At 44.5% G+C, this 24,618-nt stretch overlaps 1 protein-coding gene across 1 annotated transcript in view; it reads left to right on the forward strand.

Moving 5' to 3' along the window:
* The window catches only part of NAALADL1 (N-acetylated alpha-linked acidic dipeptidase like 1), a 79,604-nt gene that overhangs the window by 24,468 nt on the left and 30,518 nt on the right, over positions 1 to 24,618 (forward strand). The window contains exons 5-11 of the mRNA XM_089653614.1: positions 3,078 to 3,267; positions 15,600 to 15,693; positions 17,162 to 17,263; positions 18,288 to 18,373; positions 18,746 to 18,865; positions 21,042 to 21,127; positions 24,336 to 24,399. Coding sequence (XP_089509740.1) covers positions 3,078 to 3,267; positions 15,600 to 15,693; positions 17,162 to 17,263; positions 18,288 to 18,373; positions 18,746 to 18,865; positions 21,042 to 21,127; positions 24,336 to 24,399 — 742 coding nt within the window. The remainder of the gene's footprint in view (positions 1 to 3,077; positions 3,268 to 15,599; positions 15,694 to 17,161; positions 17,264 to 18,287; positions 18,374 to 18,745; positions 18,866 to 21,041; positions 21,128 to 24,335; positions 24,400 to 24,618) is intronic.

Raw genomic sequence — 24,618 nt, forward strand, 5'->3', positions numbered from 1 at the left:
GGGCGGGAGACCATTTATAAACGGCCACCTGACCCTGCACTGTCCGGCTGTTTATATACAACGGCCGGATGGGAGGTGGTTAAACTGAGGCTACATTAAAGTTTCCCAAACCAGTTACATTCAAGGTATGCCGTGAATGATAACTGTCACAGTTGCTTGTGCTCTCAACCAAATTGTCAAATGGCTGGTGTCATAACTGACCACAGATACAGGATACATCAAAACAATGTGATGTAAGAATGCCATTGAAACCAGCCCACATCTTGGTACTAGAGACAAAGAGGAAGGGGTATTGGTTGTAACAAGACCACAACTTAAACCAAATTTCATGGTGTTTACATTTATAAATGTAACCCATAGTCAGTCCTTAATCTTATGAAACTAATCTCTCAACCACTGCCATAAATCTGCCAGGGAAGCAAATTTGTGTCTAGGATAGTTATTGAGCCTCTGAGATTAGATCTATTTTTATTACCCTTGTTGTTGGCATGGGGGAATTGCATGTACTGTTACATCTGTATTACTACTCATGAGGGTTAGTGCGACCTTATGACCAGAAAGTTTTTTTTTCAGGTCCCCCCACACAGAAGGATCATGTCATATCACCTGTCTGTGACCCCTGTCCCGCCACTGATTACAGAGTTATTTTGAGGGAATAGCACTGGCAAAGAGTGAAGCCACCACACTTAATTTGCAAGGGCCTGCATACATGTCATTTCAGGCCCAGTCCCTAGGAGGGTTCTGTTCTGAAGTGAGCCCTAAATCAGGGACCCTTCTGCTCAGTAGGGATAACCAAGTGCCAGGCCTCCCCCACTTATGGTACCTCCATCACCGGCCACCAATGCTTCATCTCCCGAGCTGGTTGATCCTCCTTCTTGACACTCCTCACCCCATAACTTTAAGGGTTAACCATATTACACACTTTGTTCCATAACCTCAAGGGTTAACTTAATTTGTTACTCTTCGTTCCTCAATACACTGTAAGCACACACTCTCTTCTTAGATAATTTATACCAGATGAATCACTTAGCTATTTATTTTGTTTACTGAATAAAAGTTAGGTTTGCAGTTCTTTGGCAATTCCATGACACTACATCCAGCATAGCATCCAGATAGATCTTTACCTGCTCATTACCCTCATTGACATGTTATTCCTTACAACCACCTTAAGTCCATTCCCACAAAGTGTCAACAATAGCCAAACTCCCAGAATCCATTGCGGAGTCACGCTAAAGGGTTGCTCCTTAGCTACGGCATCAGTCACCTCAGAAGCTGAAAGTGACTTTTGCAGGGGAAGGTACATCACAGCACTAATGTTTAACCCCTACAGCACCAACCATTAATCCTTTTTTGTCAGTACATAAATTTACCTTAGTAGGCACCTGCCTACAGCCTAGATTTCATGTGTAGGTAAACGATAACAATAAATATGTCTTATTTGCTCCCTTTTGGTCTGTTAAAGTAGAACTATAGGCAAAACCTTTTTTTCATTTTGAATAGAGTATAGGAGGGTTATAACCCCTGTCAAATTTTTTCTCGCTATCTGTGTCTTATTGTGGAGATTTCACTTTACTTCCTGTCTCATAGCCAAACTGGAAGTGAGAGGAAAGCCTTGCAAATTTAAGGAATTCCTTGGAACCCCCAGATCACCAGAGCTAATGTTCCCGTTGAAAGATTTGGGATTTGTTTTACTTTCACTTCCAATGATAATAGTAAAAAGACAACAATAAAAACTGAAATAAAAAACAATAAAAAGTGTTCTAATACCTCCCCACTCTATCCAAAACTAAAAAAAAAAGTTTTTCCTTCAGTTATACTGTATCTGTTCAACAAGTGCGAGAAAAAAAAAGCTGTTCATCTATCCAGAAATTGTGTGAGTTGATAACTTGCCATACTCTCAGCCTCTGGACTGTTATTAGTTGGCATTGTTCTCTGCTATTTCTGTAGACAAAAAAACACCTCCATTTTTATAGAAATGAGAGGGAAGTGTTATGTAGTCCTAAAATACTTCTTGTCTTAGGGTGGCAATGCTGCTCGATATGGTTGTCACCCTAGAACAGTAAAGGCAAATCTTTTAGAGACCGAGTGCCCACACTGCAACCCAAAACCCACTTATTTATCGCAAAGTGCCAACACTGCAATTAATCAGAGCTTCCACTGACCACCAGCACAATGGGGCAAAGTTCCATTGACCACCAGCACAAGGGGGCAAAGTTCCACTGACCACCAGCACAAGGGGGCAAAGTTCCACTGACCACCAGCACAAGAGGGCAAAGTTCCAATGACCACCAGCGCAAGGGGGCAAAGTTCCACTGACCACTGGCACAAAGGGGCAAATGTTCCACTGACCACCAGCACAAGAGGGCAAAGTTCCACTGACCACCAGCACAAGGGGGCAAAGTTCCACTGACCACCAGCACAAGGGGGCAAAGTTCCAATGACCACCAGCACAAGGGGGCAAATTTCCAATGACCACCAGCACAAAGGGGCAAAAGTTCCACTGACCACCAGCACAAGAGGGCAAAGTTCCACCGACCACCAGCACAAGGGGGCAAAGTTCCACTGACCACTGGCACAAAGGGGCAAAGTTCCACTAACCACCAGCACAAGGGGGCAAGGTTCCACTGACCACCAGCACAAGCTAAAATCATGTGTTAATAAAAATGAATGTATTAAACCTCACAGCCAGTCCAATATATATATATATCCTTGGCAGAGCACTGACTGGCCATGCAAAAGCTCGGATGAGTCACTGCTAAAAAAGTTGTGACTCGTGACGTCATCGCCTGGTGCCACTATCCGATGCTCGGCTGCTGGGGTGACTTGGCTCGCGTGCCGACAGAGAGGACCCTGTGTGCCCGCTGCGGCATCTGTGCCATAGTTTCACCACCACTGCCCTAGAACAAGATGTCAGTTATTGGGAGCAGCACCAGCTTAAAATAAAAGAAAAAGTGTGAAAAAATAATGATTTAGTTGGAATGCTTAAAAATGGTATTATTGGATAAAAAATCACTTTCTTAACAAATAGATTTCTAAACATTTTTGTCTATAATTTCTGGTGTCCCTGTGTTTCCTAGGCAATAAATGCTGCTAAATTCGGAGTAGTTGGTGTCATTGTATATACAGATCCTAAAGATATCAATGATGGCTTTGCTGACAAATCTAAAACATACCCATACTCCTGGTACATGCCCCCATCTGGTGTAGAGCGGGGGTCCTACACTGGAGACTTTGGAGATCTGCTTACTCCATATTATCCAGCTAAAAGTAAGTATTTTCAGGTTATTATTTAGTCTAGTATTATCTGGTCTTTTCTTGCTGATACGCCCACCAATATTCTTCCAGTTTACAGCTAAACACACAGTTGCAATACATACAGTAAAGACAGAACTGTTTCACTTACCAAAGGATTTGTACTTTTCTTCAGCCATGCTTGTGATTTTTGTGTCCTTCTTGCAGGTTTTCCCTCACTTCCTCTCTAGTGAACGTTTATCCCCAAAACACAAAGTGAGGGTGAATCTCTCTAACGGAACCCCAGATAGCAGTAAAACCTGACAGGGGTTCTAATCTTTTCACATTTTATCAAAAAATAAAAATAAAAGTTTTGGGAATACTATGAATACACGTAAATGCTAGCTGTGATTTTTTTAATCAAATTATTAACCAATTAAAATGTTGTTTTATATCTGCCTGAAATATACCTTAAACCAAGTACAGTCAAAACTGAAATTACATGCAACAGCACAGCCTACCTGCAAAGTACTTTAATTTCTCATCCAGGCAATGATGTAGTGCATTGGTTCATGTCAGTTCCTTCATTGGTAATATATTGGCCTGAAAACCCCAGATTATGATGTGGGAGAGGAAATCCCAAACATACCCACATCAGATCTTTGCAGTCTCACACACAGGGCCGGATCTAGCTTGTCTTATATGGGGGTGCAGTAAAAAATGTCAGGGGGCAGAGGATAGGAGGTCAGCAGGGCAGCATACAAAAACAGGAATCACATAGCGGAGTGTTCTGGGGGTCAGCAGGGCAGAGGACAGGGTCTAGCAAACCAAAGGGCAGGGATCAGAAGTTGTAGGGCAGTGTACAGGGGGTCAGCAGAATGGAGGACAGGGGTCAGTATGGTAGTGTATTTGCAGCAGTCAGCAGTTTGTAGGCCAGTGTACAGGGGGGCAGTAGGGCAGAGGATGGTCAGTCAGCAGAGCAGAGGATAGGGGTCAGTATGGTAGTGTATTGCAGCAGTCAGCAGCTTGTAGGCTGGTGTACAGGGGGTCAGCAGGGCAGAGGATGGTCAGTCAGCAGAGAGGAGGACAGGGGTCAGTATGGTAGTGTATTGCAGGAGTCAGCAGTTTGTAGGCCAGTGTAGAAGGGGTCAGCAGGGCAGAGGATGGTTAGTCAGAAGGGGAGTGGACAGAGGTCAGTATTAGAGATGAGCGAATCGAACTTGGCGAAGTGGAATTCGTTTCGAATATTAGAAAAAATTCGATTCGCGCCGAATCCGAAAATTAGCAGACTTCGGATGCGCGAATCGAACTTTTTCCAAAAATGGCGGCGACATGTGTGGCGACGGAGCGGGGATCTCTGGGAAGGCGCGCAGACAAGGCGCGCTGACCCATAATGCATTCATTCATGACATGTGATCGCATTAGCCAATCAGCAGCCAGCCAGCCAGCACTGTGTAATGGTGGAGCTATAAATTGCGGCCATCTTACAATTCTCCATTTGCCTCTGGTCATTCAAGAGAGACAGACCTCTCTGTATTAGGGACAGAGTTAGGGCCACAGATACTTTAGGGACACAGAATCATTACTTAGGGACACAGAATTGTTACTCAGGGACACAGAACTGTTACTCAGCGACACAGAACTGTTACTCAGGGACAGACACAGATTTGTTACTGAGGGACACAGAATTGTTACTGAGGGACACAGAATTGTTACTGAGGGACACAGAATTGATACTCAGGGACACAGAACTGTTACTCAGGGACACAGAACTGTTACTCAGGGACACAGAACTGTTACTCAGGGACACAGAATTGTTACTCAGGGACAGACACAGAATTGTTACTGAGGGACACAGAATTGTTACTGAGGGACACAGAATTGTTACTGAGGGACACAGAATTGTTACTCAGGGACAGACACAGAATTGTTACTGAGGGACACAGAATTGTTACTGAGGGACACAGAATTGATACTCAGGGACACAGAACTGTTACTCAGGGACACAGAACTGTTACTCAGGGACACAGAACTGTTACTCAGGGACGGACACAGAATTGTTACTGAGGGACACAGAATTGTTACTGAGGGACACAGAATTGTTACTCAGGGACAGACACAGAATTGTTACTGAGGGACACAGAACTGTTACTCAGGGACACAGAACTGTTACTCAGGGACACAGAACTGTTACTCAGGGACACAGAATTGTTACTCAGGGACAGACACAGAATTGTTACTGAGGGACACAGAATTGTTACTGAGGGACACAGAATTGTTACTGAGAGACACAGAATTGTTACTGAGGGACACAGAATTGTTACTCAGGGACAGACACAGAATTGTTACTGAGGGACACAGAACTGTTACTCAGGGACACAGAATTGTTACTCAGGGACACAGAACTGTTACTCAGGGACACAGAATTGTTACTCAGGGACAGACACAGAATTGTTACTGAGGGACACAGAATTGTTACTGAGGGACACAGAATTGTTACTGAGGGACACAGAGTTGTTACTGAGGGACACAGAATTGTTACTCAGGGACAGACACAGAATTGTTACTGAGGGACACAGAATTGTTACTGAGGGACACAGAATTGTTACTCAGGGACACAGAATTGTTACTCAGGGACACAGAATTGTTACTGAGGGACACAGAACTGTTACTCAGGGACACAGAATTGTTACTCAGGGACACAGAACTGTTACTCAGGGACACAGAATTGTTACTCAGGGACACAGAACTGTTACTCAGGGACACAGAATTGTTACTCAGGGACAGACACAGAATTGTTACTGAGGGACACAGAATTGTTACTGAGGGACACAGAATTGTTACTGAGGGACACAGAATTGTTACTCAGGGACAGACACAGAATTGTTACTGAGGGACACAGAATTGTTACTGAGGGACACAGAATTGTTACTGAGGGACACAGAATTGTTACTGAGGGACACAGAATTGTTACTCAGGGACAGACACAGAATTGTTACTGAGGGACACAGAATTGTTACTGAGGGACACAGAATTGTTACTGAGGGACACAGAATTGTTACTCAGGGACACAGAATTGTTACTCAGGGACAGACACAGAATTGTTACTGAGGGACACAGAATTGTTACTGAGGGACACAGAACTGTTACTCAGGGACACAGAATCGTTACTCAGGGACATAGAATCGTTGAATTAAAGAGTATGTCAGACAACACGCAGAGGAGTGTCAGAGGAGGCCATGTTTTAGGAGCGAGCAGACGTGGCAGCAGAGGAAGGGGTCGAGGCAGCACTAGTCGCAGCCAGAGGCCAGTGCTCCCGGTGTCATCCAGCGGTCGTGTCTCCACCGACAACCCTGCCGTCATCGATTGGTTGGCTCGGTCGTCTTCCTCTTCCCAGGTCACCTCTGACACCTACAGCCAACGGTCGGTGGGTACGTCAGACACAACCGTTAGTTGGCATGGCCCGGGAGCAAGCCCACTGAAATCACGTGTCCTCGACCTGCCCCTGTCCTTTGGTGTTCCCTCACCAAGCGAAGTATCGCATGCTGTGGGCTCAGCCCCACTGTACAGTGAGGAAGAGCTAACAGAGGGCGGTCAGGAACGGGGGGAGACATCCGCCTCTTCAGCAGCCAGGCGAAGAAGTACTGGCGAGGAGAGTGGCTCGGTAGCCGGTCTAGAGACAGGTCTGTCTCCTGACCCACACGCAGCCGAGGGGGCTAGTAGTGAGGCGGAGACCCTAATTGATGATGATGAGGCTGATCGCACTTGGCAGCCTCGTCGTCATCAGGCTATTGCTTCCGCATCATCAGGAGAAGAGGGTGCCAGCTTGGCAGCGAGCAAAACAGTCGGTGAGTTGCCCAGGAGGCAGCAGGGTCGCAGCAGTGTCAGTGGAGGCAAACGGCCACGGAGTAGAGCACCAGCTCCACTGCAGCCTACCACCACAGCCAGTAGTGGTGCCGGTGTGCACGGAGGAAGTAGCAGTCAGCCAGTGAGGAGTAGCGGGGGCAAAGTTTCCTACTCGGTGGTGTGGCAATTTTTCGTCAAGCCGCCCGAGGAAGTAAACGTAGCCGTATGTTGACTATGTGGCCAGAAAGTCAAGCGTGGCCAGGGGGCCCATGTCTCCATCGCCACACTCTGCCATGTGCCACTTTCAGGTCTCCTCACACTGCTGGTGGGTTCCATTTTGTCATAGGGTGCTGGCAGATTACGGGCCTCCCATTGCTGCTGCCAGGCCCGTAATCTGCCATGGGCCCCTGTACCGCCTCCTCATGCTGCTGCCAGGCCCGTAATCTGTCATGGGTCCCTGTACCGCCTCCTCATGCTGCTGCCAGGTCCAGAGTCTCTCATGGGTCCCTGTACGGCCTCCCATTGCTGCTGTCTCCATCGCCACACTCTGCCATGTGCCACTTTCAGGTCTCCTCACACTGCTGGTGGGTTCCATTTTGTCATAGGGTGCTGGCAGATTACGGGCCTCCCATTGCTGCTGCCAGGCCCGTAATCTGCCATGGGCCCCTGTACCGCCTCCTCATGCTGCTGCCAGGCCCGTAATCTGTCATGGGTCCCTGTACCGCCTCCTCATGCTGCTGCCAGGTCCAGAGTCTCTCATGGGTCCCTGTACGGCCTCCCATTGCTGCTGTCTCCATCGCCACACTCTGCCATGTGCCACTTTCAGGTCTCCTCACACTGCTGGTGTGTTCCATTTTGTCATAGGGTGCTGGCAGATTTTGGGCCTCCCATTGCTGCTGCCAGACCCGTAATCTGTCATGGGCCCCTGTACCGCCTCCTCATGCTGCTGCCAGGTCCAGAGTCTCTCATGGGTCCCTGTACGGCCTCCCATTGCTGCTGTCTCCATCGCCACACTCTGCCATGTGCCACTTTCAGGTCTCCTCACACTGCTGGTGTGTTCCATTTTGTCATAGGGTGCTGGCAGATTACGGGCCTCCCATTGCTGCTGCCAGACCCGTAATCTGTCATGGGCCCCTGTACCGCCTCCTCATGCTGCTGCCAGGTCCAGAGTCTCTCATGGGTCCCTGTACGGCCTCCCATTGCTGCTGTCTCCATCGCCACACTCTGCCATGTGCCACTTTCAGGTCTCCTCACACTGCTGGTGTGTTCCATTTTGTCATAGGGTGCTGGCAGATTACGGGCCTCCCATTGCTGCTGCCAGACCCGTAATCTGCCATGGGCCCCTGTACCGCCTCCTCATGCTGCTGCCAGGTCCAGAGTGTCTCATGGGTCCCTGTACGGCCTCCCATTGCTGCTGTCTCCATCGCCACACTCTGCCATGTGCCACTTTCAGGTCTCCTCACACTGCTGGTGTGTTCCATTTTGTCATAGGGTGCTGGCAGATTACGGGCCTCCCATTGCTGCTGCCAGGCCCGTAATCTGCCATGGGCCCCCGTACCGCCTCCTCATGCTGCTGCCAGGTCCAGAGTGTCTCATGGGTCCCTGTACGGCCTCCCATTGCTGCTGTCTCCATCGCCACCACACTCTGCCATGTGCCACTTTCAGGTCTCCTCACACTGCTGGTGGGTTCCATTTTGTCATAGGGTGCTGGCAGATTACTGGCCTCCCATTGCTGCTGCCAGGCCCGTAATCTGCCATGGGCCCCTGTACCGCCTCCTCATGCTGCTGCCAGGTCCAGAGTGTGTCATGGGTCCCTGTACGGCCTCCCATTGCTGCTGTCTCCATCGCCACACTCTGCCATGTGCCACTTTCAGGTCTCCTCACACTGCTGGTGTGTTCCATTTTGTCATAGAGTGCTGGCAGATTACAGGCCTCCCATTGCTGCTGCCAGGCCCGTAATCTGCCATGGGCCCCCGTACCGCCTCCTCATGCTGCTGCCAGGTCCAGAGTGTCTCATGGGTCCCTGTACGGCCTCCCATTGCTGCTGTCTCCATCGCCACACTCTGCCATGTGCCACTTTCAGGTCTCCTCACACTGCTGGTGGGTTCCATTTTGTCATAGGGTGCTGGCAGATTACGGGCCTCCCATTGCTGCTGCCAGGCCCGTAATCTGCCATGGGCCCCCGTACCGCCTCCTCATGCTGCTGCCAGGTCCAGAGTCTCTCATGGGTCCCTGTACGGCCTCCCATTGCTGCTGTCTCCATCGCCACACTCTGCCATGTGCCACTTTCAGGTCTCCTCACACTGCTGGTGGGTTCCATTTTGTCATAGGGTGCTGGCAGATTACGGGCCTCCCATTGCTGCTGCCAGGCCCATAATCTGTCATGGGCCCCTGTACCGCCTCCTCATGCTGCTGCCAGGCCCGTAATCTGTCATGGGTCCCTGTACGGTCTCCCATTGCTGCTGTCTCCATCGCCACACTCTGCCATGTGCCACTTTCAGGTCTCTTCACACTGCTGGTGTGTTCCATTTTGTCATAGGGTACTGGCCGATTACGGGCCTCCCATTGCTGCTGCCAGGCCCGTAATCTGTCATGGGCCCCTGTACCGCCTCCTCATGCTGCTGCCAGGCCCGTAATCTGTCATGGGTCCCTGTACGGCCTCCCATTGCTGCTGTCTCCATCGCCACACTCTGCCATGTGCCACTTTCAGGTCTCTTCACACTGCTGGTGTGTTCCATTTTGTCATAGGGTACTGGCAGATTACGGGCCTCCCATTGCTGCTGCCAGGCCCGTAATCTGTCATGGGCCCCTGTACCGCCTCCTCATGCTGCTGCCAGGTCCAGAGTCTCTCATGGGTCCCTGTACGGCCTCCCATTGCTGCTGTCTCCATCGCCACACTCTGCCATGTGCCACTTTCAGGTCTCCTCACACTGCTGGTGTGTTCCATTTTGTCATAGGGTACTGGCAGATTACGGGCCTCCCATTGCTGCTGCCAGGCCCGTAATCTGTCATGGGCCCCTGTACCGCCTCCTCATGCTGCTGCCAGGTCCAGAGTGTGTCATGGGTCCCTGTACGGCCTCCAATTGCTGCTGTCTCCATCGCCACACTCTGCCATGTGCCACTTTCAGGTCTCCTCACACTGCTGGTGGGTTCCATTTTGTCATAGGGTGCTGTATGGCCTCCCATTGCTGCTGCCTCCACCGCCACACTGTGGCTCCACACTCTGGTTTTGGCCCCGTGACTGCCCAAATGAGTGAAGTGTGCGGTGATTCTAAGATCGACGGCACTCATCTGCATGTCATACTGACTGACAGTATTATTTCTCTTCCCCAGCAGACTCCAAGGGCATTTAAATTAAGGGTACAGTGTTCTGCACTAATATAAAGGCTCTCTGAAGCCTAGAAACACCCTTTTTATAAGTTAAATTCGCAGCGAATATATTCGCATCGAATCGAATTTATTCCTCGAATTCGCCGAATCAGCCGAATCGAATTTTTGAATACTTCGCTCATCTCTAGTCAGTATGGCAATGTTCAGAGGATCAGAAGTGCGCGGAAAAAATGTTTTTAAAGGCGAACTTAGCCTCTAAACAGTATAAACAATATGTAAATGTTTACAATATTAACAATACACATAATAAGTAGCCTGACTGGCTTTACAATTAAAAAATCAAAGTAGGATGACAAAATGTGAGCAAGACTGGGATTATGAAAGACATGGGGCACCCTGGGAAAGAACAGAGAAATAAGTTCTGTGGCTGGCCAGTGGGGAGGTCTTAAGGGGGATTGAACAGAATCTGTGTTTTCTGTATACAATGCACATCTATACCACAGTATTCTTACCCACAAAATACTAAATACTGTGCCACAACTGGCAGTCTCAAAGACACAAACGTCAAGACAAAGGAACATTTTTTTAAATTATATTTTTCCAGTTCATATGTTTTTATGCACACAAAAAGGATATTTTTTCATACATGGATCAAAATTCATCTGCCTCAGTAGGGAACGGTTGAATTCCGATCCATGTATGGGCAGGCTGGTTGTACAGAAGTCAATGTACCGATCGACTTCTGTAAAATCAGCCTCTAGGAAAATTTCTGCACTATCAGCGCCCCCAACTATAGCTGGCAGAACTGATCAGTGTATTCTGGCAGCCTTGAAGTCTCTACACTGTCAGAACACATTACCTCAGCGGGAGTGATTCCTCCATCCACGTTGAAGGAGGGGAGAGAGAATTAGGGAGATGGAGGGGGAAGAGAAGAAGGGAGGGGGGAGAGAAGGAGGGAGATGGAGGGGGGAGAAAAGGAGGGAAATAGAGGGGGGAGAGAATTAGGGAGATGGGGGGGAGAGAAGGAGGGAGATGAAGGTAGAGAAGGAGGGAGATGGACGGGGAAGAGAAGGAGGGAGATGGGGAGAGTTCAGCTGTAGTGCAGAGCTCATCTCACTCACCCAGGCTGGTCTCTGCAGGATCAGGCAGAGGAATCAATCTTGCAGCCAAGATCTAGTTGTCGGCTGCAGTGCTTTAATAAATTTGCTGGCCACACATCTTCTCAGGCTGAGCACTAGTTAGGAATTGGAGTGTGAGTGGGGCAGACAAGAGGAGAGGGGTGGAAGGAGGCAGTGTACATCCATCTCCTCTCTCTCCTGTCCATGCAGGGAAAAGGAGGGGGAAGTGTGCTGTCTGGGCTATGTTAGCGGCTGCAGACAGCTTCTCTTGGATAAAGTCTGCCTGGGGGGGCGCAGTTAAACTTTGGGGGGGCATAGCCCACTCCAACACCCCTGTACATCTGGCCATGCTCACACACAGAAAACCTCATGTAAAAAAATGTCGACACCATGTTTTTCACAAGTGAAGGGATGAACCCTGCTCAACAGACCCCAGGAGTCCAATGGGTGTCACGTCAGAGGGCGTGGCCAGAACAGCAGTTGAGGCCATTCCTCAACATTGGATTCCTGGGGTTGGTTGAGTAGCGTCCATCCCTTCACTTGTGTTGGCTGACACTGGAATCGCTCAAACTCATGCTCCCCTCTTCTCACTTGCCGGTGGGGTGATCCTTTTCCTTCCATCCATAGCTTGGAGCGGCGCCACAAGGTATACTTTTCACTATGTTTTTCACAACCACTATGGTCTGTACAGTAACTTATCTAGTGTACCATTACCAAGCTTCCTGTTATATCCACACAATCATGCATGTTTGTTAAATTGCATAAAAAATGGTGGCAAATATGAGATAACTTTGGGGTGATTTTACAAAGAGGGGTCATTTTTTAGGGGGGGTTGTTATACTGTCATGGTATTTTTATTTGCTATGGTTTAGAACAGAAATAGGATGATTTGCTAAAGCAAATAAGCTGTTCACTTTTCAAGGAAAGTTGCACTTTGCAAGGAAATTTACTCCACAGAACTCGGTGACATTTCACTTTCAGAATACCCAAGCATGTGCAAGCATTTTTGCTTGCACGCGATTGGATGATTGAAGTCAGCAGATCTTCACCTCATTCACTAAGCTCTGGGAAACATGCCCTTTGTAAAGTGACAACATTGCTTGCAAAGTTACCAGTCTATTTGCCTTTAGTAAATAAAACACAAAGTAAGGGTAACAGGTTTTTTTTTTTAAACATTTTGGTCTTTTTTTATAGTAAAAAAAGAAAACATCCAGTAGTCATTAAAGTGGTATAAAACCCAAAAGAAAACATTTATTATATTGCAAGTTACCAAATCTTAGATGTGATAGCTGTATTAATTTCTTTTTCTAGGCTTTATTTTCTTTTAGTTTCACCTGGTGATCTGGCCTGTAAGTCTGTTGTTTTACAAAATAAACAAACTCTCTTGCAGATGTAGCAGTTAGAGAGATAAGACAAAACATTTACCACTGTCAGGGGTGATTGCATTGATCAGCTTTTATTTATTTATGTAAAACCTTTATCTCAAGAGGAAAAAAAGTGCTGTAACTGCTTATGACGTGTTAGCTGGAGTTCAGCTTCAAATTGTAGTACAAACACTCCCCTTCTCCCAGACTGACAATGCCACTGTTCAAAGGTGCTCTTTCATCTAGAGTGGAGGCACTGTAATACAGGAGGTAGATTACTGGTCAGATCAACAGATGAAAACAGAGAGAAAAAAGCCTAAGAAAGGAAAATGAACAATTAACAAGAAAAATACAATATTAAAAATGTTTGGTTTTGGGTTTAATCTTGCATTAAATATCATCCGAGAGAAGGCTCTATCTGTCTAAAAATGGTAAAAAAGAATCATTTCTGTACAGTGTTGTGTGAGCAAATAATTGTCAGTCAAACTATCCCAGCACTGAAAACTGAAGAATAGCCTGGCAATAAAGGGGTAGTACAGACTGGAGCACAAGTGGTTAAATGGTTAAACAGTCCAAGCTTCATGAATCTGACTGATTACACTGATACCTTACTATATGAGTTAATGGTTTAACTTTTTCTCTGGAATAGTTTTTAAAGTACACATTTGTATTCATGGGGTAATCTATAAGTACAAAATGTACTTACTTTGGCATTTATTTCATGGAAACATTGCTTCTGACTGTATCACCCTATGTTTGATCAAAGGTCATTTTTGCCAGAGTCCTACAAAGGTGAAATATTCCATCAAAATCTGTTATCTTTTTTTAATACATCACTGTTTAAATTACGACAAAGTCAGTTTTATAGATGGATATTTCTACTTTATCTTTGCGTATATCTGTCATAATCTGTTGTTCTCAATGAGGAGGGGAAGGGGGGTGCTAGAGCAGGAATATGTTCTGGATGGGGCAATTGTTTTACATTATTTTTACATTCCTTTTTTTATTTATTTTGCCATTCTGTCCATTTTTTACACTTCACTTAGATCAGCCTTTCTCAACCCTTTTCAATACAGAAGAACACTTGAAATAATTTTCTTGTCACAAGGGGCCCCTGCTAAATTATTACATCTCTAGTTCATGGGACATTTGCATAGTCAGTAAGTTGTAAATATAATATTACATAAAAGATTAAGCAATGTGGTGTATCTAGCATATCTGACTTCTAGAGTAGATCCCTGTTAGAACATTTCCTTGCTCTATGAGAAAAAAACGTTTCAGCAACAACTGTGAATTTGAACAAATAAAAATAGCAGCCAGAAAAGAAACACTAATGGTGAAAATTGTAGCGTTCCTTACTTTGGTGGTTAGTAGAAAGCTACCTTCTTAACTTGGTAGTCAGTGTAGTGGTCCCATACACTGGTGGCCAATGGGAGAAGAACCCCTTATATTAACCACTTGATGCCCAAGCCAATTCTGCCATTTCTCACATACATATAAAAATCAGCATTTTTTTTAAACTAGATAATTACTTAGAACCCTCAAACGTTATATATTTTTGCAATTACAGGTCCTAGAGAAATTTTTTACAAATCTCTAAATCACATGATAATTTTTAAAAACACAAATTCATTGGAACAAATTACACTTTGATTAATTTTAGAGGCAATGCTTTAAAGGCCTTTATGGGTTACCAATTTAGAGTTAAACAGGAGGTCTGGTGGTAGAACTATTACTCTCTCACTCTGACGTTCGTGGCAAAATCTCAAATGTGTGGTGCAATCGGCGTTTACATACATGTGTGAGACCTATGTATGCCTTCACATTTGTGCGTGAGCATGGGGGCAGGGGTGCCCCAAAATTATTTTTTTATACTGTCTCTTTACATTTTTTTAATAACTTTATTGGTATCACAAGGGATGAACACCTATTCTTTACTGAGAGACCTGGGATCTAATTAAACCCCAAATCTCTCCTCTGCCCTCAAAAAGCATTGGAGAAACTCGAGCTCGGTTTGATCAGATGCTTTACTAAACCTCGAAACTGCAAGTGGCAAAATCCTCCTTGCTTCCAGTTTCATACACCATAGAAATGATTAGAGAATGAAAGTTCTTTCTGCATGTCTATGGTGTGCTGCCTTGACCGCAGGTCTCAATCTCAGGCTCCCCGGTAGAATGGGAGAGATCTGGAAGGCGAACGGGGTGGAGAGGGTTTCGGGGCTGTAGGACAGGGAACCAATTTCCACCACATGTAAAAGTGATCTGACAGCTGTATAGCTGCTCAAATTCCGTTTACACTATTTTAGCAACTCAAAAAAGAAATACCAGGGTCATGACTGCAGCTGCAACCATAACCCTGGTAGAACTACTGAAACCCCGAGGATGTATAGGTCTGTCCATTTGTGGGAAGTGGTTAATGGTCAGTTGGAGAAGAATATTTTTACATTTTTGACCAGTAGGAAAACTGCCCCCCCCCAAAAAAAAAGAAGATTATTGATATCAGGGGTTATTGGTAGTCAGAAACTCTTCATTGATCAAGGAACCCCTAGCAACCTCTGAAAGAACCCCCAGTTCCACAGAACTCTGGTTGAGAAACCATGACTTAGACAGTACAACTTTTCATGTAAAATGACAAGGTGAGAGCAGGTTAAAGCTTTGAGCTTATTGTGATCCCAGGGTATTGATTTTTCCATTTCTCAAATGCTTTTTAGGTAATACCTATAGAAGAAATGAGAGCGACATCACAGGCCTTCCCCCAATTCCAACCCAGCCAATAGGATTTGAAGATGCCCAGACTCTAATATGGTAAGTGTGACAGCATACAGTGCACTTCACTAAAGTCAATCCTGGAAATCCTTTTCCTTTTGGCCTCCATCCATTACTACTCAGCATCAAAAAAGGGTGCCACATGACCTCACTCACCTTATTTACTGATCTTCCAATTATTTATGTTATCAATAATAAGGGAAAACTTTCTTAATAGGAAAGTAAAGGCTGCTATCGCTGACTGCTATTATTACAAATTCTGCTGGCCTGATTAATAGAATTTTTATGTTACCACCTTTTTTTATTTTTAGAATTATTATTTTACCACTTCAAGTCACAGACCCAGAACAAGCATGCAGATAAGAACTTCTGGTTTTCCTGATCAGTATGCCAGTATTTTTTTTATCCCATGTATTAAATTGGGGAGATTTCTCCTGACTTTCTGTCCTAGAGACATACCAGGAAGTGGGTGAAAATCTTTCAAAATAAAGGGAAAATCCCCAGTTAGACCATTATCACAAGTACATGTCTCACCAATAGAAGGGTGCCTCTTACCTCCTGTTTCAGTAACAGCTCTAAACCTTTAGATTTTAGAATCGGTGACAGCAGTGAAAGTGGTCACCAGCTCCAATAGGAAGGGTTAATCCTCTCAATGGGCACACAGATAACAAAAAAACTGGCAGAGGCTCTAACTCTACTATCTAAAACTTCTATGTAGATATATGTATTAAACAAGAAGAATAGCAGGTTCCTATAGTTAATGTGGACTTAGGGGGGATTCATATACTAGCAACTAAATGGGGTTAGTTTCAAAGATCAGGTTTATTTCAGTGGTAAAAAAAAGTAGTAAAACTGCCTCAAGCTGGGCATACAGTACACTACTAGATTTCTGAATGAACGGTCGTATATGTATAAATTCTCATCAGTACATCTGATGCCTTGGTGAATGTTGTTTGAAAGTACTTCAAAAAATGTTTGCTTTTAAAAATTGATTTTGGAGCGAATTGACTTTCCTGAAGGAAAACCACATTAACTATTAGAAAATCATTCCTTCAGGAAAACATTTTCCATCCTACTCCTTTGAATTTTCTCTTCACTGTGGTCGAAAACAAATGTTGATTTGACCCCACTAGTGAATAGAAAATTGAATGAACTTTTTAAAATGAACATTTTTTAATGAATATCTACTAGTCTATGGCCAACTTTAGACTGCTCTGCTTAATGAGGTCCAACAAATGGTAGTTCCCTTTGATCTTGCTCCAGGCAGTCTCTGTTTTATCTAACTACCTATCGCTGTTTGTTCCGAAAAGCTATTGAAAAACAGTATTTGACTTTTTATGGAACATCGACCTGTATGTGAATGCTTACTTCTCGATTTTCACATTTTTCTTAGTTTATTATTAATTCTTATATTTGAATGATGTCCAAGCTTATTGAGGTCAGAGGTCTGTTATGACAATGTGTATATATATAAAACAATTACCGTCTGCTATATTTCTACTCACAGCGCACTCAGTGGTCCTCCAGCTCCAGACACCTGGCAAGGAAATTTATCATGTACATATAACGTGGGCCCCGGATTCCAAGCTGATGGAAATTTTAGAGACAGGTTGGATATTCAGATATATTTTATGTATTAAGTAATTTAGAAAGTAGCTAACTTGTAACAATGAGTGATAGATGATGGATGGTGTGGAGTTCATAATTGAAAGCTGACATTTTTTCGGTCAGGTAGGGTAACATGGACAGTGTGATTATTATGAATGGTCACTTGATATTATTTGTTCAACATTTTTGTAGCTGTGGGAATGTACTAGTAGAGATTGACTACAGAGCTTCTGTACTGGTACTCATAAAAATACATTACATTACTACTAGCAGGGGCGGACTGAACATTTGGAAACTCGGGCACTGCCCGAGGGCCCAGGGTCAGTAGGGGGCCCCATGAGATGCCCCTGGTACCTTTTTCATAGGCTTTTTTGAGTTTGGGCAAGGACACAGGGGCCCCATGATCCCCTATTGCCTGAGGGCCCCATGAGTTGTCAGTCGGCCCCTGGTTATAAGTATAGGTATAGTTATAGGTAGAACCAGGTTAGAGCAGAATCTTGGGAGCCAAGTCAATGGAGTTTATTGAGAAGGAGTGGGTGGTCAACAGTATCAAAGTCTGCAGAGAGGACAAGTAGTAAGAGTATGGAGTAGTGGCCATTGGTTTTAGCAGTTAGTAAATCGTTGGTGAGTTTTAGTAAGGCAGTTTCTGTGGAGTGCTGTGAGCAAAGTCAGACTGTAAAGGGTCAAGAAGGTTGTTTACAGTGAGGAAGGAGCTAAGATGGTTGCAGACCAGGAGTTCTAAAGGTTTAGAGGTGAACAGGAGCAATGAGATGGGTCTTAAGTTGTTCAGGCTGGTGGTGCCCAGTGAGGGCTCTTTAAGTATGGGAGTGATCTGTGCATGCTTTAAGGGGGGAGAAGAAGGTAACAGTAGATAGGGAGAGATTGAAGGTGTGAGTGAGAGAGACTTGCGTTTTGTACAAGCCATAGTTCAGGTACAATCTGTATGCATGTTTCCAGTGTTGATTGTGTAAAAAATAAAGTGATTGCTAATAATATTAAAGCTCTCCATATGTTCTCTCCTCCAGTGATGTTCAAGTCAATGTGTACAATTATGCAACAATTAAGTCCTCAGCAAATGTGATGGGCATTATCCGAGGAAGTGTGGAGCCTGGTGAGACCATTAACATGTCTTTTTCATTATATTGTATTTGTAATTCTAAATTATTTCATTTAAGATTAATCACATTTAAAAGTGTTTCTGAATATGCCAAATATAATAAAACCACAGTAATTACTTTTTTAGATTCATGTAATACGAAATAATATTATAAGGATTTGTAATGCGCTGTTGGTTCATATCAGGCAATCTTCTATTAGATCTGTTCTAGATGCAGCCGCTTTTCAGCCATCAATTTTCTGTTCGGCTACTGTGGGGGCCACCCACAGTGAATATTCCTGATGAACCGCTGGTGCATGGCTAGCTTTATACTCTTGCAGATGCATAGATGTTAAAATGTAAATATGTTTCCATTTTTATTTGCAGACCGGTATATAATGTATGGAAATCATAGAGACAGCTGGGTCCATGGCGCAATAGATCCCAGCAGTGGAACTGCAGTCATGCTGGAAATCAGCAGAATCCTTGGGGAAAAGGTCAAAAAAGGTAAAAACTCACATAATGGAATTGTCAGCTAACATATTTTTACATATGGTGAACATTTGGTGTCAGTCTATATCAGCCTTTCTCAACCTTTTCAACACAGAGTAACCCTTGAAATACCTTTCTGGTCTCAGGGAAACCACTGCTAATAATGTCTATATCTACAGCTCATAAAACATTAGTGAGATGGTCAGTGGGAATAATGCTCCATACACTATTGGTCATTGGGATGAATTACCCCCTTAGGCTACTTTCATGCTGAGCTGCGTTTTTACTACATTTGCACTGCATTTTTACAAGACATGCGACTCAAAAACTGCACCAAAAACACAACGCGTTGGAAGTTGTTGATGCTGTTTTGCCTTGTTTTCCATTGATTTCAATGGGATGATGTGCTTTGGTGCATTTTTTTTTCTCACACCAAACCTGTACTAAAAATGCAGCAAGCAGAACTAAGGAAAATGGCACATTCCTGAAAGGAAACTAATGGGCTTACTTGTCCATATAGTCAGTTTAGTTTAACATTCCTTTGGTATGAGTCAGCTATGGTAACCAGACTAATCAGTATATTAGAGGTTTTATTAGATATTTGTGAGACCAACATTAACAGGGAAATATGTAATATGCAATTTCCCCATCAACAACATACATAAAATACATTAAATGCACATATCATTTAAGGGGAATATTTTTAGTGAAATGAAAGCTCTGGTGACAGAGTCTGATTAACACTCATTTGCATTTGTTGCACTAAAAACATGACAGAGGGTCTAATGCTGACAATTTTTGCCACTTCTTTTTGCACATTGGTCAGACAACAGCATAGGGCAGCCCATTCAGTTCAACGGACTGCCCTATGTGTGACAAACGTGCCGAAGTAGCCCATGCACCTTTTTATGGCAGTGAGCCTTGCTTGTTTTTGCAATGCATATTTTTGACAAAAAGTGTGACTGCTAATCATGTTTGGGTGGCATTAACAATTAATGGCATCACAAGCATGAAGTGCGTTTGGTACTTTTTGTGCGTTTCTGGGAACACGCACAGAAACCCACGTTTCTGCACACTTTCCCAAAATGTGAAGGTGTGAATGTGGCCTAAGACTAAAAAGTGGTATGCAAAACAGTTGCAAAGTTATTGAGTTGCAGAGTTGAAGTTAGTAAATAATTGTTTGGAGGAGTAAGATTAAGGCCTCCTACTCACTGATGAGTAGATACAGAGAGGCACAGACAACAGACAGGTACAAGGTTTTTTTTACCATAAAGAGCATGTAAACACAACATTTCATATTCCTGATATGTGTCTGCTGTACCATGTACTTGTATGAAAAAATATCCTATTCTCTTTGTATTGCTTCCTTAGTGTGAAATCCCTAGGGTTTCTGCCAGTCCCTTTGCTTTCCTATTATAAACTGACTACATTAAGCATGAGAGCACACAGTGGTCAGTACTCTAGCTATTCTAGAACTCAGCCTTCTCTCGTCCAATGATGACACTTTTCCTGACAAACCCCACCTGCACAGCCATTCAACAGGAAGATTAGTGTAATGCTATTTCTCCTCCCCCAGCTCTCATGCAGCTGAGAACAGAGGGAATGTGTTTATAATGTTTTTTTACATCTAAACACAAGGATTTTGACTGTCATTTCTATTTAAACTGAATGGGTTGTTTTAAAAGTGAGTGTTTACATATACTTTAATGCATTCTATGCATTAAGGTAAAAAACCTTCTGCATGAAGATCCCAGCCCCCCTTATACTTACCTGAGCCAGATCTCGATCCAGCAATGTGCACAAAAGCAGAGGCACTCTCGGTTCTCTCTCTCCTCATTCTACAGAGTGGCCACAGCGGGAGCTATTGGCTCCTACTGCTGTCAGTCACAGATAGTGAGGAGGAAGCGGGAGGATGGGGCCGAGCTGTGCTTTGTGTATCAATTGACACACAGACCCAGCTTGGAAGCAAGCATGCATGAGTGCCCACAGAACACTTGGCAGGGGGGAGAAGCCAGACGCTTCAGCGGGGGACATGAGAAGAGGAGGATCGGGGCTGTTCTGTGAAAAACCACTGCACACAGCAGGTAAGTATAACATGCTTGCTATTTAAAAAAATACTTTTATAACCACTTTTAATAGACTCTGTTGTTTGTGTAGTTTATCCCTGTTTAAAGATACTTATGCTTAATAGGAAAATGGCGTCCACGGAGAACAATTATTTTTGGGAGCTGGGGAGCTGAAGAATTTGGCTTAATTGGATCCACTGAATTTGCAGAGGTAATTCAGTTACATCTGAAGCACGGGCGGTCTGACCATTTGGAAACTCGGGCACTGCCCGAGGGCCCGGGGTCAGTAGGGGGCACCATGAGATGCCCCTGGTACCTTTTTCATAGGCTTTTTTGAGTTTGGTCAAGGACACAGGGGCCCCATGATCCCCTGTTGCTCGGGGGCCCCATGAGTTGTCAGTCCGCCCCTGATCTGAAGTTTATTCTGCTTCCCTGGTTTCTCCTATATCTTTCCATCAATATGCTAATTACATTTTAAATAAGATATTTCCATTTTTATTACCTACATCAGTGGTGTATCTTGGTTGTGTGCCACCCTAGGCAAGAGTAAAATTGTATGTGGTTAAGGGGGGGGGAGATTCCAGCACCCACGGCCGGGCCGTGTTCCTTCTGTGCTGATCTCTGACAATGATCTGGGAATGAGAGTCAGACACCATTCAGCAGCCCGTACTGCTGTGCTTGTGCCTCACCTACTCCCCATCCTCAGTCACTGGCTGCCATGTATGTCACTTCTGCCGGGGGGCTGCCCCGCTCCCCTGAAAAGTGCCTCCCTAGGCAAATATGTTGTTTGCCTCGCGGTAAATATGCCCCTGACCTACATAACTTATTTTGGATGCAGTGATGTCTTTGCTAGGTGTTTGTGCTTCTCTATGCAATGCAAGGAGATCATGTTTGGTGGGAGGGGCCATCAGGGTGCTGTACATAGCTCACTGAAAACATCACAGCCTACCTCAGTATTCCTTTCAACAGCCCTCTGCCCTGATGCAAGCAGTGGGCTGGCTCTTGGGGGTAATTATGCAAATAATAAAATGCCTTGATGGGTGGATGATAGTCTGGAGGAATGGGCATTCATTGACAGAAGTAGGGGATGCTGGATGCCCTCCAGCCAGGAAATTTAAATGGGCTTTATCTCAGGCTTTCTGCAACTTTTAATGGGAGATTAATGTGAGAAGGTCACAGTGTGCAGTGAAATCAGAGTAAGCAATTTCAGTGCAAGAGAGGAGCTGGTACAACTGTGCAAGACTGGCTGTAGGGTTGGAGTTCAGCTTTAAATTGTATGTAAACCCTAATAATTAACTCTTGGATAAGTGCATAAAACCTGTTGAGCTTGTCAGAAATTCAGATTTTTCCTCCTGTGTCTTCTGCACATGTCCTTCTCTCCTAGTTCTTATCTTGGAAGACAGAATGATTAACTTGTATTTCATAGAGATCTGACTATAGGAGTGGTTGAACAGTCTAGCTAGCAAAAAAGACTGTAACAGTTCTTGGAAACAGCTTAATTGATGGGTTTAGTTCTGCTTTAAGAGTTGAGTGCATTTCTGGTAGAGGAACAAGTATTTTTCTGCACTTGTGGGGTCTTTAAAGGGATAAAACATGTGGAAATGTGCATGCACTGCAAATTTGTACTGCTTATTTTTCTTTATTTTACCCTGACATACACTTTAAAGAAACTGCTGCTAGGCCAGTATGTAAGTTGATCATACATATGTGTAGTGAACCTCTGGGGTCACTGGGTAAAGGGGATACCCCCAGTGAAGGGGCAGACTGACATTACCCAAGGGTGGCTCCATGGCCACAGTGGAGAACTGAAGCAGGGAAGGGCACCAGTCACTTCAGTCTTCTTCCAAGATTTTATTGCTCCAGCTCACAAGGAGAGAGGGTTAGGGCTTCAGATCCCTCCAGTCAGTGGTGTAAGATTGATTTTGTGCTGCCCTAGGCAACAAAAAAATTGGATGCCCCCCCTATAACTGGGGAGAGAGCCTGACACCGACCAACACCCCCCCCCCTTCCCCCCCGTGCGTGAAGAGAGCCTGACATTGACCAACAACACCCCTGCCCCCCACCCAAGAGAGCCTTCCACTAACATACAACCCCCCCCCCCTCTTCCTGGTGAGAGATAGAGAAAGACACTCACCTTCACAGCTCCAGACATCCCTGGGAACAATAGTCGGGCTCTGCATACACCATTAAGCAGCCTGCAGCCTCTCTCAGATTCCACCTAGTCCCTGTGCTGCATGTGTCCCTTCTTCTGTCCCTTCTTCCGGGGGGTAGTGCTACCCCCCTGAAAAATGCAACCCTAGGCATATGCTTTGTTTGCCTTGTGGTAAATATGCCCCTGTCTCCAGCAGCATAGGTTCTACACTCTACGCTACTTCTCCTCCATTCAAGGGAGTACCAGGACCCTCTGTGGGTCAGACTTTCCACCTTTAGTACTGTACCCACCTCGACCAAGCAGGGCAGTTTGAGGAACCCTGCTAGGCTCAAACAGGCTTCTGGCCTAGTCAGCACAAATCAATTCACAACACCTCCTAAGTCTGCAGCCTGGGGAGAAAGAAAGCTCTTCAAGCCCAAATATTTATATCCTCCCCAAGCATTCACCACTGGCAAAAACCTCCTAGTTGTTGACCAGGGGTGACAAACATTCATAACTCAAAATTGTTACAGCTCCCTTGTCTATTGCCCTAAGTGCCAGTGAAACCTAAAGGCAGTAGTCAAGAACAGTGACAACCCTGAAGTGAGAGACAAATTAAAGACTTTAAATTAACCTGGGTAAATTACCACCTGGCAGGGCTAAATTTACTAGTCACCTCAGCTTGGCAGGGTGGGTTCACGTGGCAATCTTATATTTTGAAAATGGCCCTCCAGTAATCCTCCCTTCACTGGAAATGTACATCAACAAGCTAGCAAATATTGGTTGATCTGCCAATCAAGAAGTAGCACAGTGTGCTGCTGGAATTTTCTGCTATAGGACCACAGATTATCCTGGTGACCTTGTTCCATATGACATTCTCAGCACAGATTATTTTGGTGACCTTGCACCATATGACATTCTCAGCACATGCCTTGAAAGATTTTCAAGGAATCTCCCAGGACAGAAATAGAGAAACTGCCATTGCTGACTTGTTTCTGAAGGTTTAGGATCTGGAGCTTTTATCTTGATCCTAGCTTCACTTGGTAGTTATTCACTATGCTACCCTGCCTTGTGCAGTAGGTGTCCTAACAATTCATATGTACATGTTTGTTCCAGATCACTGACTTGCTAAGTATAAAAGGAAGGACCAGGATAATAATTCCATAGCAAAAAATATATCGCAGCTATCTCATCGCTTTGCTTGCAGTTTTATTAGTACTAATAGTAATAATCACAGTTTTTATCAATAGTAATTATAACCACTAAATTAACTTTTATTTTCTTGTAGGATTATTATAGCAAGCTGAGAGACAGAACAGCAGTATATATCAATGTGGACATTTCAGTATTTGGTAAGGCTGTGAGTATATAGTAGATCTGAAGAATATATTTAAAAAATACATATTTTAAAAAAATATGTATTGTTTAAATATATTCTTCATATTTTGTTTAACATATAAAAAAGTCATTTTAACATATATTTTTACTTATATTTGTAAATGCATTCCAAAAATGTAGATTTGTATTTTTAAAGACATACAGTATATTTGAATAGTATTTTTAAAAATATT

Source organism: Staurois parvus, unplaced genomic scaffold (genome assembly GCF_062004578.1).
Source record: "Staurois parvus isolate SC_StPar_1 unplaced genomic scaffold, SC_StPar_1.0 ptg000715l, whole genome shotgun sequence".
NCBI lineage: Eukaryota > Metazoa > Chordata > Amphibia > Anura > Ranidae > Staurois > Staurois parvus.